This window comes from Stegostoma tigrinum, chromosome 5, assembly GCF_030684315.1.
Source record: "Stegostoma tigrinum isolate sSteTig4 chromosome 5, sSteTig4.hap1, whole genome shotgun sequence".
NCBI lineage: Eukaryota > Metazoa > Chordata > Chondrichthyes > Orectolobiformes > Stegostomatidae > Stegostoma > Stegostoma tigrinum.
Genome location: NC_081358.1, coordinates 44,720,745 through 44,733,710, shown reverse-complemented (window position 1 = coordinate 44,733,710; position 12,966 = coordinate 44,720,745). Strand labels below are relative to the sequence as shown.

Genomic DNA, 12,966 nt, shown 5'->3' with positions numbered 1-12,966 from the left:
GCATTCAAAGCACATAGTTAGTAGGACCACCCTCGTCCTCCCTCCCTATTTCCCCACCTCTTTGGTCTTCCTCTTGTAGAAAGTGTATTTGCAGAGAGATTCCCATGTGCTACTGTTGGAGATCTAGGTGGAAAAGCGAAGTGCCAATGTAATTAACGACGAATGGCTTTTTTTGATTTGGCCCCAGACCTGTTAGCCCAAAGGTAGAGATTCTAGAACTGCACCACAACAGCCTGCTTTTTGAACCCTGGTGCCCAGAACATGACCCTGGCTTCTGGATCACTTGGCCTGTGATAGTACCACTAGGCCTCTACCTCTCTCCGTGTGCTTGGTGGCTGCGGCAGTGAAATGAAACTCTTAAATGATGTTATATTTCCACTTAGGGGTCTCCATTAGTGGCAAGGCATGGTCTTCTCCACCACATACTTAACTGGGGAGGAGAGGGGAAAGAAGGAGTTTCCCCCACCCAATTAAACACACCCCACTGCTAAACCCACCAGGGGAGGAGTGCATTAAATCCCACCCACTCCATATAAAAACCTGAAAATCCAAATTGTCATGATCTGTCAGCTTGATTACATCTTTTTTCCTTTGGCCCACCTGCTAATTCACATGACAAATCTGTATTAGGATGGAACCTATACACAAGCCTTTATGGTACACAGTTCATCACTGATCAATAGATGGCATTACATTATGTTAATTCGATTTCTTCTTATTAAAATCTTTAATCTTTATAAGACATAAATTTGATAGATTACATATTTGTTTCAATGACAATTAACTCATTTAAACTAATTCATATGTTCTCTGTGTAATATTCACATATTAAATATATTGGTATTGATTTACAACAGTGACTGCTGCTTCTTTTATGTGCTAATCATCACAGTTATAGAAATGAAATAGTTTAATGGCTTAGAATAGTGGCCTTTCCCCCCTTGAATCTGGGTTCAAAATTCACCTCAAACATCTGAAATAAATGCTAATCACTGAAGCTAATGAGTCCACCGTTTTGCCTCATAATGCTTCTGCATTCAAATCCAAAACCGACTTGGATGAAACAGAAGTCTTACTCTATTGAAGTACAGAAAAACAGGTGGATCATCTCAACATTCTGCACTATTAAACAAATTCTTCCCATCTCAATCCAGTCTCTTTCCTGGTACCCCACTTCCATCCTTCTTTTAATTCTCATTATCTCACCTGACAAATTCTTGGAGGATTTTCAGATTGTCCAGATCTAATAAATGGGCATCCTCTACGCAACATTAACAAGGAGTAGCAGAGTAAAAGATACCAGATTCTCCATTTAACAAAAAAAACTGAAGAATGTTAACTCTGCCTTCTCTCCACAGATGTTGCCAGAACTATTGCATTTTCTCCAGCAGTTTTTGCTTTTGGGTCAGATTCTCCACGTTCAAGCTTCCCTCCTGCAGTTTTCAAAGATGTCAGAAACACCAGATAGTTGGATCCATGTAGATGAAAACTGATGTACATCAATGTCCTAGTTTGCACATGGTTTCTAACATGGCTGCTCAGAAACAATGGCTGCCAAGGGCTGCTGGGAACACTGCCACTTACAAATGTAGGTTATAAGAGTTTTAGAAGAGGAATGGACTGGAAATTTAAAGGCTTTTTCTTCCTATTCTTTTCATTGGCTCATGAGGCTAATAGCCATTTTCAGTCAATTGCACTAGCACTGTTATTTTTACCACTTAGAATCCTAACAGCAGCAAACTGGAAACTCTTTGCACATATATTCTCCAGAAGAGGAAGACCCAGGCAGTGGGAAGCAGGGGGACCTACATTCGGGCACACAGATCTGGTTTGAATGCACCAATAAGTACAAAATATTTGGCTTAAAATAGGGATTTTCACAACTCTGGTATATTGCAAAGTGCTTACAGCCAATAAAATATTTCTTAAGTGTAGTTATTCCTGGAACATTGAAAAAGTGGCAGCCAATTTGTGCACAGCCACTTCTTATAAACAGCAATGTCAAATGAACAGATTATCTATTTTGTTTAATGATGTTGATTGAGTCATAAACATTTGCCAGGACAGTATTTTCCTTCAACGAAATAGCAATGCGAGATCAGGTACATCTACCTGATGGTGGGTGGGGGTGTCGAAGGAGCTCATTCAGTGAACTTCTCATTTGAAAGACCACACCTCTGAGAATCCAGCAATCCCTCAATATTGCAATGGAATAGTGTTGTGGAATTGCTTTAAGAGCTGTGTGGTTTTTAGAGGTAATAAGCCAAGGACCGCGATGAAACCAAATAACAAACCATTATGTGCAGAAGTCCAATGCAGCAGGAAGCATGCTAGATAGCCTAGGCGCATGACATATTTAAGTGGAACTGTTGTCTGTATTCTGAGCTGTTAAATAAACTTGAATGAGATTTACAAGTAAACTGAATCCATGTTCCTTAATTTCTATTACTTATAAATAACACATCAAAATACAACAATCAGGATAGATTTTGTACTCAAGTAGTGGCATTCAAAGAAGCATATGTACCACAATTTGTGAATGCTGCACATCAGATTCACAAGGGAGGGTGCGGCAAAATTGTTCCAATGGACACAAGGTGATTTGCAGATAAACTCCTTCACAAGCCTGGCCATACCAGTGAGTGTATTAATTCCACCACTTTAGAATCATTCCAAGCTGCCACTCAGAAAAGTAAGAATGTAAACTATCGATGAATTAAGTGACACACAAAATCTATTTTGTTCACATGAGCAATTTCAGCTTCTACTCATTGATCAGAGAAATTTGCTGCGGTGAAACACCCTTGTGGTGGCTACAGAAAATAAAGAACAACCAAAGGGATCAGGCGTCAGGAATACTGCTCGTGAGACACGCCTGTCCACACAGTAAATGTGGTCTTGGGAAGAACTGCCATTGATTTTGAGGTCAGAAATCACACGACACAGGGTTAAAGTCCAACAGGTTAATTTAAAACACAAGCTTTCAGAGCTTCACTCCTTCTTTTGGTGTTCTGAGGACCATGCCTCCTTTCTGTTTGGTTAGAGAGCTTCAAGGGGAAATCATCACACTGACACCAGGTCACTGTAATGTTGAGTGCCAGACCGTGGGAAGAAGGCGCAGAAAGATTGGCTTCAATTTTACCAGGTCTCAGTGAGTGTGGACAGTGTTGAGGGAAGAGATTGCAGAGGAAAGATCAGTTCGGATGGTGAGGGATAGCACACTTTCTCACCACCCCAATGTGTGAAATTGACGGCAAACCTTCCTCACTTAAGCACACTGTAATCCTTACGCAGCCAATTAAGCCACATTTGAGAGCTTCTTGTTGCCACGAGTGACATTTTGTCAGCTGTGGATGGCCACTTCCCCACATGTGGAGATCATTTCTTCCTGCAAGGGAAAGCTACCAAGAGATAGATATTCTCCAGAACCAAGATCGGATATGCTGCTATTCAGGCATGTTTGTCCTGACGATGATCCTGACTTCTGGGTTTAGAGGGAGAGCCAGGACCCTTCTAACTGGGCACCCTCTGGCCCACTAATGCCCTCTCCATAGCTGGCTACAGCCGTTCCATTGATAGTAAACACCAGCCTTCTCGAATGAGCCATGCCCCCACTCACCAGTTTTGTACAATGTGTGCAGGAGGGTTTCCTGAAACAGTATGTAGTTAGGCCAACAAGAGGCGAGGCCACATTGGATTTGGTACTGGTTAATGAGCCAGGCCAGGTGTTAGATTTGGAGGTATGTGTGCACTTTGATGATAGTGACCACAATTCTGTTACGTTTACTTTAGCAATAGAAAGGGATAGGTATGTACTGCAGGGCAAGTGTTATGCCTGGGGGAAAGGCAATTATGAGGCGATTAGGCAAGGCTGAGGATGTATAGGGTGGGGAAGGAAACTGCACAATTGAAATGTGGAGTTTGTTCAAGGAACAGCTACTGCGTGTCCTTGATAAGTATGTACCTGTCAGGCAGGGAGGAATTGGTCAAGTGAGGGAACTGTGGAGTACTAAAGAAGTTGAACCTCTTGTCAAGAGGAAGGAGGAGGCTTATGTAAATATGAGGCATAAAGGCTCAGTTAGGGCACTTGAGAGTTACAAGTTAGCAGGAAGGACCTAAATAGAGAGCTAAGAAGAGCCAGGAGGGGACATGAGAAGTCTTTGGCAGGTAGGATCAAGAAAAACCCTAAAGCTTTCTATTAGTATGTCAGGAATAAAATTATGACTAGAATAGTATTAGGGCCAGTCAAAGACAGTAGTGGGAAGTTGCGCTTGGAGTCCGAAGAGATAGAAGAGGCGCTAAATGAATATTTTTCGTCAGTATTCACACAGAAAAAAGACAATGCTGTTGAGGAGAATACTGAGATTCAGGCTATTAGACTAGACGGGATTGAGGTTCATGAGGAGGAGGTGTTAGCAATTCTGGAAAATATGAAAATAGTTAAGTCGCTGGGCTGGATGGGATCTATCCTAGGATTCTCTGGGACGCTGGAGAGGAGATTGCAGAGCCTTTGGCTTTGATCTTTATGTCGTCATTGTCTACAGGAATAGTGCCAGAAGACTGGAGGATAGCAACTGTTGACCCCTTGTTCAAGAAGGGGAGTAGAGGCAACCCTGGTAATTATAGACCAGTGAGCCTCACTTCGTTTGTGGGTAAAGTGTTGGAAAGGATTATAAGAGATAGGATTTATAATAATCTAGAAAGGAATAATTTGATTAGGGATAGTCAACACAGTTTTGTGAGGGGTAGGTCGTGCCTCACAAACCTTATTGAGTTCTTTGAGAAGGTGACCAAACAGGTGGATGAGGGTAAAGCAATTGATGTGGTGTATATGGATTTCAGTAAAGCATTTGATAAGGTTCCCCATGGTAGGCTATTGCAGAAAATACGGAGGCATGGGATTAAGGGTGATTTAGCGGTTTGGATCAGAAATTGACTAGCTGGAAGAAGACAGAGGGTGGTGGTTGATGGGAAATGTTCATCCTGGAGTTCAGTTACTAGTGGTGTACCACAAGGATCTGTTTTGGGGCCACTGCTGTTTGTCATTTTTATAAATGACCTAGATAAGGCGTAGAAGGATGGGTTAGTAAATTTGCAGATGACACGAAAGTCAATGGAGTTGTAGATAGAGCGGGAGAATGTTACAGGTCACAGAGGGATATAGATAAACTGCAGAGCTAGTCTGAGAGATAGCAAATGGAGTTTAATGCAAAAAAGTGTGAGGTGATTCGCTTTGGAAGGAGTAACAAGAATACAGAGTACTGGGCTAATGGCAAGATTCTTGGTAGTGTAGATGTGCAGAGAGATCTCAATGTCCATGTGCATAGATCCCTGATAGTTGCCACCCAGGTTGATAGGGTTGTTAAGAAGGCATACGGTGTGTTGGGTTTTATTGGTAGAGGGATTGAGTTTCGGGGCCATGAGGTCATGTTGCAGCTGTACAAAACTCTGGTGCAGCCGCACTTGGAGTATTGTGTACAATTCTAGTCGCCACATTATAGGAAGGATGTGGAAGCATTGGAAAGGGTGCAGAGGAGATTTACCAGGATGTTGCCTGGTATGGAGGGAAGGTCTTATGAGGAAAAGCTGAGGGACTCGAGGCTGTTTTCATTAGAGAGAAGAAGGTTAAGAGGTGACTTAATAGAGACATACAAGATGCTCAGAGGATTAGATAGTGAGAGCCTTTTTCCTCAGATGGTGATGGCTAGCACGAAGTGACATAAGTTTAAATTGAGGGGTGATAGATATAGGACAGATATCAGACAGTAGTAAGGGCATGGAATGCCCTGCCTGCAACAGTAGTAGACTTGCCAACTTTAAGGGCATTTAAATGGTTGTTGGATAAACATCTGGATGAGAGTGGAATTGTGTAGGTTAGACAGGCTTCAGATTGGTTTCACAGGTCGGCGCAACATTGAGGGCCGAAGGGCCTGTACTGCGCTGTAACATTCTATGTTCTATGTTCACCAGTTCTTGCCTGAAGAGCCTCATCAAGCCCAATCCCACTTAGTTGGAATATAAAACCTATTCCATGGTTGCTGGTTCTGCCTAGCTGTAGTCCTGGCAGTGACCACCATGGGCCTGGCACTGACCAGCTGCCAACCTGCCACAGGTTGGAAGCACTTTGTAAGAGGAACCCCATCATCAGAGAGACTGGAGCTCTAGTGCCAGGCAGTTAATTGTGCTGCACCCAGAACAGAGGTAGGGCTCCCATAACCAGCTAAATCACATTCAACTTAGCAGCTGATGAATGGGACCGCAGTTATCTCAAAAAAAATCCTTGCTGAAGCATCTTACAGTTTAGAAAGAGATCATTCAGACTATCTAGCCTGTTTCAAGTCGCTATCTTATTTTGTCCCAAGCCTTTGCTTCATGTCCATAACTTGACAAATTAATTCTCTTCAATAAGAAACTCTTATTCAGTCTGACTCCCGCATCATTTTGTAATGAATTCCAGATTACAACAACAATCCTCTGTTTGAAAGAATTGTTTCTAAGTACCCCTGCATTTATTTTGGTAATGGCAGAATCATGTTCACAACAGACGTCAAAATACAGAGGCAGTGGGTGAATTCATGCTTCAAAAGTTTGCAAAGAAACAATCTCAAAAGCAAACAGAGTAAATTTGCTCTGGTAAGTTGATTGGAAGTCAGTGAGGAAGTGCTCCTCCAATCGCAGGCTAGTTCTGTAACGTGTTTATTGCTGAGACATTCACAAGCACCAGAGAGAAGGGACCTGTGATTGGAGCAGTAGTGACCAATGGGAAGGTGAGTGGTGTTGGTGAGGCCAGTGGCTGGGAGTGAATCAGATGTCAAGGGGCTTTGGACAAAGGATGGTATGGCTGGAGCAACAAGGAGAGTTAAGTGATGCTTCGAAGGAGAGAGTGGGGCTGCTACAAAAGGGGAAAGAGTTGCTCCACAGAGTAGAGGGCCTGCAAAGAGCAGAAAAAATGGATGCTGCAAGGAGGTGAGAGCACCTGCGAAGGGGGCAGAAGGACTGCAAATAGTAGTGAGGGCCTGAAAGGAAAGTGAGATGAAACAGAGGTTAGATGGGCTACAAATGAGCTGTATTAATCATTGCAAAAAAGAAACATCCAGCTCACTGGGAATCATGATAATTTTGAAGTAATTAAGGTAATAAATTCCTTACAAATGAACGTAGAGTCTCTTGCTTAACACTGCAGGAGTTCAGGAGGTACGTGTGGAGAAAATTGTAATAGGTACTACTGTAATGAACACTGTGTTAGTTGGACAATTTTAATATTGAACAGTTTTGTTTCAGAAGGATTTTCATTTCTGAGGTATCATACCTCGAAGCATTTTGTTACTGTGAATTACTTCAGATGCAATAACGGTATTTTGAGGTAAATATGCAACCTTTTATCTGTGAACTCACCAAATTCACAGAAAACATGTATATTGTGATTTTTTTGTGTGTGTCAGTTTTTGTTTAAAAGGTCTTTGCTAACTTGCCCATTTCCTTGTTAATGCTTTCCTTGTAAGCTTTGGCTTTAAATGTAATGGAGCCATGATGATTTTTGAAGACTTGGATGAATTCTTCTAACACAGGTTGTGTGAGAATCCACATAACCCATATATCAGCACAAATGGGGAAAATAATGTTATTATCCAACTAAATTATGAGGTAATGAGAATGGAAAAGCAAACTCTGAGAAATAAAATGTTGTTCTTGGGAAAATCTCAAGTGTTCTTGAAAATACACATATATATATTTTGACCCCTGCTTGGCTTGTTTTGCAAATGAAACAATTAACTGGTCTAATAAAATCCCCCAACATTTTGAATTTATCCATTTGATCACAGTTTCTCCAAACTCTTTGCACTGAATACCTTACTTAATTCAGATATACCCAACCAATCTGAGTCCACAGTGGAATCTACATGTAATGTATATCTACACAACCTCTGCCTTTTATTTTTGCCTATACATCTCCATTTGGGCACCCCATGGATAAAGTTAGAGGGAAATGAGGTTGAAAATCCCCACTCCTGCCTTGGTAGCATCGTATTGATGACTGGACCTAGCACCAAAACAGTTCCATGCTCAGATTCAGACATATTTCTTTGGGAATTCACTGGACTCCTGGAGCAGAGCTTTGGGAGTACACAACCTGACACAACTGCTGTCTATCCCAATGTCCCTTTGTTCTACCTGGAGGACTGTGAAACAATAAAGACAGAACTTAATATTAGTCTACCTTATACAACTGCTGGTTTAAAGTAAACTCTGAAGGCACACAGATCATGTCAATTAAGTAATGGAAGTGAAATGTTACCACACACTATAAGGAATAAAAGAACGTGACAATAGTAGCTGAAGGTCATCAGTTATTAGATGTGTGAAGATGTAGGTGTTACGCTAGTGACTGAGATATAACTCCATTAGAATCATAATTACCATTTTCACAATTCTGTACCTGGAAATAGAGGTTACACAGCCAGTGATCAATATCTGATGATATAAGGTCTTCAATTTTTCGAAATTCATCTATCTTGGAGTCTTTGTGTCCCCTTAAAAGGGGACATTTGTATTTTCCTTCCAAAATCTCCATCTGGCTGTCACAGATGGGAAATGCACCCCATCCCACTGGCCGTTCAATCCTTGTATTAATTCCATGGAGCAGAAAGAGCTCAAAGACTAGGACCATTCCTGGTTGAACATCATTTTGTGAAGGTAAAACCTAGAGTGACAGATAAGAACATCACACAATTACCAATCTCCAGCTTTAAGTTTCCGTTAGAATTCTTCCTGACACAGGTACAATGGGCTGAAAGCCTTTCTTTTGTGCTGTGAGATTCTGTAATGTGAAGATGGATAAAACCTCAGAGAACAGATTGAGGTGGGGCTTTACTTCAGTGGAGCTGGTGAACATACACTGTGTAATTCGTCCATGGTGTACATTTTCACTGCTCCCTTTGTCATTTCCCTTTCTATTTCTGCCTTTCATTTCAGGCTTAGGCTCGTGGTCTTAGATGATTCATTTTCTAGATGTTGTGTTAACACCAACATCTTGATTACCACAGCAGAATGCACCATCCTCTGAAGCAGCAAGGTAACAATTGATATGATATATTTATTGTCACGTGTATCTTGTTAGAAATTACAACGGAAAAGTGTATTTCCCAGCTCAGTGTTTCTTTCCTTCCTGTACAACTGGGGCAAGGCTAGCAAACCTGTTCCCATTGACCACTTGTCTAACTCCCCTCAAATCATTATCCCTAGAAGAAACAACAAAGCGTTGTTACATTTACATAGCGCCTTTTATACACTTCACTGCACTTCACAGGAGCATTATCACTAAAAACTTGACGCTGAGATACAAAATGAAACAGCACAGCATAATGGACAAAGAAGCAGGTTTTAAAGGTTACCCTAAAGGAGGGGAATAAAGATAGAGAGGCAGTGAGGTTTACAGAGGGAGTTTTTGAATGGGGGATCAGACTCTTTGGGCTGAATGGCCTAATTCTGCTCCTATGTCTTACAATCTTGTTATTTACCCCTTTAATAGGTAGACAGTTAATGTAACGGGCCAGATTATCCACTCATTGTAAAGCCTGCCTGAAATCAATGAAAGATACATTTAGCATGTACAAACAGCAGATGATTCACTTCAACTGATTACTGAAGACTACTCCATTGACTGACTTTTCCTGAAGTGATACCTTTGCGAATAGCATCACCTTCAAGCTATCCTCCAAGATACATACCACCCTAACTTGGAAATATATTGCCTGTCCTTCAGCATTGCAATGTCACTCCTGGCATTCCTTATTTACCAGCACTATGAGTGTCCATAAACATGCATAGTGCAACTGCTCAAGAAGCATTACCTTCTCATGGGCAGCGAGTGACTAGCAATAAATGCCATCCCTGCCAGTGACACCCACATATAGAATCTCTTTTTCTTCGGTGAATGATTACTAAAAAAGTTATCTGCTCTCATTTGTCAAAAATGCACCAGTATAGTTACTGCACTTTCTAAAGTGCATAGCAAAGCAGACATTTTGATACATGAAGAAGAAAGCTTTTGGAAAGTATGGGGCTCGTCATACTTTGGGAATAAGTACCTGAGGAGATATTAATCAGGTCATGATGATGCAGTTTTCCAAACAATTTTCAAACGGAGAAACAGTGGGCAAAACAAATGACAGGAAGGAAATGAACTGTATTATTCATATACAGCTATATAAAGATATTATACAACTGCTGGATCATAAATCAAACCTATAGATATGTTCATTTATGTATTGCCTTTTTTAAAAAAGAAACACTAATTTTTAACCCTTTTTGTCTCTTTTTCAAATATATTACAGTCCTGTCTGTTACAGTTTTGTGTTATCTGTGACTGGGAAAGCATGCGGGGTAGTATTGAGAAATCTGTAGAAATGCTATTACATATTTCACTGCATTTGTATTTCATTTTACTCATAATAAAAAATATACTGTGCCCTTATAATAATGAATAATAGGGCTTGAGTGATTTATAGACAAGGATTAAATGTCAAGTTTGAAAAGTTGCTGTTTAAATCATGGTGGACCCCCCAGGGTGAATCACATGCAGAGTATGAGTACATCCTGATCCTTGGCATTTGTTCAGACCCCATTTATAAATATAAAATAAATTGTTGGATATCTATATTCTAAGTGTAGCAGTACTTATATTTGTAATTGCTAATATACAAACCAAGTTAAATATAACGTTAAAACAGCTCAAAACTTGATCATAGCTGTTGCATAGAGATAATGGGAACTGCAGATGCTGGAGAATCCAAGATAATAAAGTGTGAAGCTGGATGAACACAGCAGGCCCAGCAGCATCTCAGGAGCACAAAAGCTGACATTTCGGGCCTAGACCCTTCATCAGAGAGCTGTCACATGCTTCAATTATCAAAATTACATAGTTGACAATTTACAGCACAACAGGCCATTCAGCCAATTTATCTGTCCAGATGTTATGATTCATATGAAGCCTCCATCCACTCTACTTCCTTGAATCCTCTCCACGGTATTCCTTTTTCTCTCCTGTTCGTACCCACCACAATTATAGTAGAACACTTCTTTAAATAGCAACTGCACACAAACATTTCTGGTGTTCATCTGAAGGCATCACTCAGTGTGATTTCCAATCGAATGTTCAAAATCTGCTTAAAACTATAAGGTAAACCAATACTGATATTTAACATGGGAATCATCTTGGTAACTTTCCAATAATCCTATACATGTTAATTCAACATTGTAAAACACTGCAGTTGAATTTTTATAATAAAATAAAAATTATTCAACTGGCAAGCAGTTTCCCTACGCTTGAACACAATGTCTGAATGGGAGACAGGACAGAAATTCTCAACTTCCATGGGGGCTTCTCAAGTGTTCCACTGAACAACAGTCAACAGATTCCACAGTTTTAACGTGGATCACCACAATACAGTAGAAAAGAATGAAAATATGTCTCCTGTGATTGCCTTGAGAACACTTCAGAAACTCACCCTTTTTCCACCTTCCATAAACTTGAGCTCATCCAAAACTCTTCTGGCTATATTCTAACTCCCACCAGCTGTTTATCCATCAGTCCTGTTTTGCTGGTTTACATTGGCTCCTGAACTGGCACAGCCTCCATTTTGAAATTCTCACCCTTGGTTTCAAACCCTTCCATGTCTCATTCTTATCTCTCTAACCTCCTCCAGACCAGCAGCATCCAAGGGCTCTGAATTCCTCTAGTGCCTCTTGCATGTCGTGAACACAGATCACTCCAGCATGGATGCTCACGCCTCTAGATGCCTAGATGCTGAAGTCTGGGGTTCGCTCTCTGAACCTCTCAGCTTCTTACCTCTCTTTCTTTAAAATAATCCTCAGAGCTTTGCTCTTTGAACAAGCTTTGAAGCAACAGCCTTAATACTTGCTTAGGTTGCCCAGAGTCAAATTCCATTTGATAAAACTCCAGTGAAGCATGTTGAGATGTTTTGTTATATTGAAGTTGCTATAGAAATGGAAGTTATGGCAGTATGCATAACGCATGCTGTGGCCATTCACAAATCAATTTGATGAACATGCCTGGAACAGGTCTCCATTCTGCATACACGGTAGGTTCAATGTCTATTAAATAAGCCGAACCAATATTGATAGTGCACATGTCTAGTGTAAAATGAACATTTCTATGCCACGTGTCATATTGGACCATTTGATGCTTGTTTTACTCCTGTAACATCCAATTTTGGGATCATTATGCAATTTGTCAGCAAGAGGTATTTTCATCTGTAAAATTACAATTTCATGCCACAAAGCAACAAGGAATCTTGGTTTTCTGGGTAGCAAATCACTAGTAATCCATTATTTACTACCAGCATTGTAACAATGTATGATCTGCTTTCAAGGTTAATGCACACCCATAAACAATTATGGATCCATTCAGCCATTTAGCCACTTTAAGCTTCTCATCATAACATCTTGCATTTGCATGAATAACTACATCGCTACTGAAGTTATAAAGAAATATATTTCGCAATAGCTTTCACCTTGAAAATCTGGATGAAATACAGATATACTGTGACCAGATTCATACTACTCCTGCAACATCATATCCACGTTAACCTTGCATTAACTACTGCCAAAAGGAACTTTACCATAACTCCGAGCTGACATGTTGTCTTGCAAGAGAGTTACAGGGATCACAAATCCCCCTCTACAGGGCAAAATTGCTTCATTCATTGGAATTTGACTGTGGGAATGTCTTAATTGGCATGGAGATAAGTTTCCTGTCCAATTAAGCTCGTTGGCAGCTTCTCCAGACTGGAGGGACAACCAGAGGTCTTTCACCTTGTGAGGAACTGGTGGCTGCAGGAATAGATTAGTAACTGAGAATGTGCTTCAGTTTAAAGTGCCATTCTACCAACTAGTTCAAAAGTATTAAAAACCACTAGAAAAAATAGACATTCCACTCAATGATGG

At 40.7% G+C, this 12,966-nt stretch overlaps 1 protein-coding gene across 1 annotated transcript in view; it reads right to left on the bottom strand.

The window, feature by feature from the left end:
* Positions 1-12,966, bottom strand: part of ofcc1 (orofacial cleft 1 candidate 1) — a 319,195-nt gene that overhangs the window by 168,430 nt on the left and 137,799 nt on the right. The window contains exon 11 of the mRNA XM_059646341.1: positions 8,438-8,701. Within this exon, the coding sequence (XP_059502324.1) occupies positions 8,438-8,701 (264 nt within the window). The remainder of the gene's footprint in view (positions 1-8,437; positions 8,702-12,966) is intronic.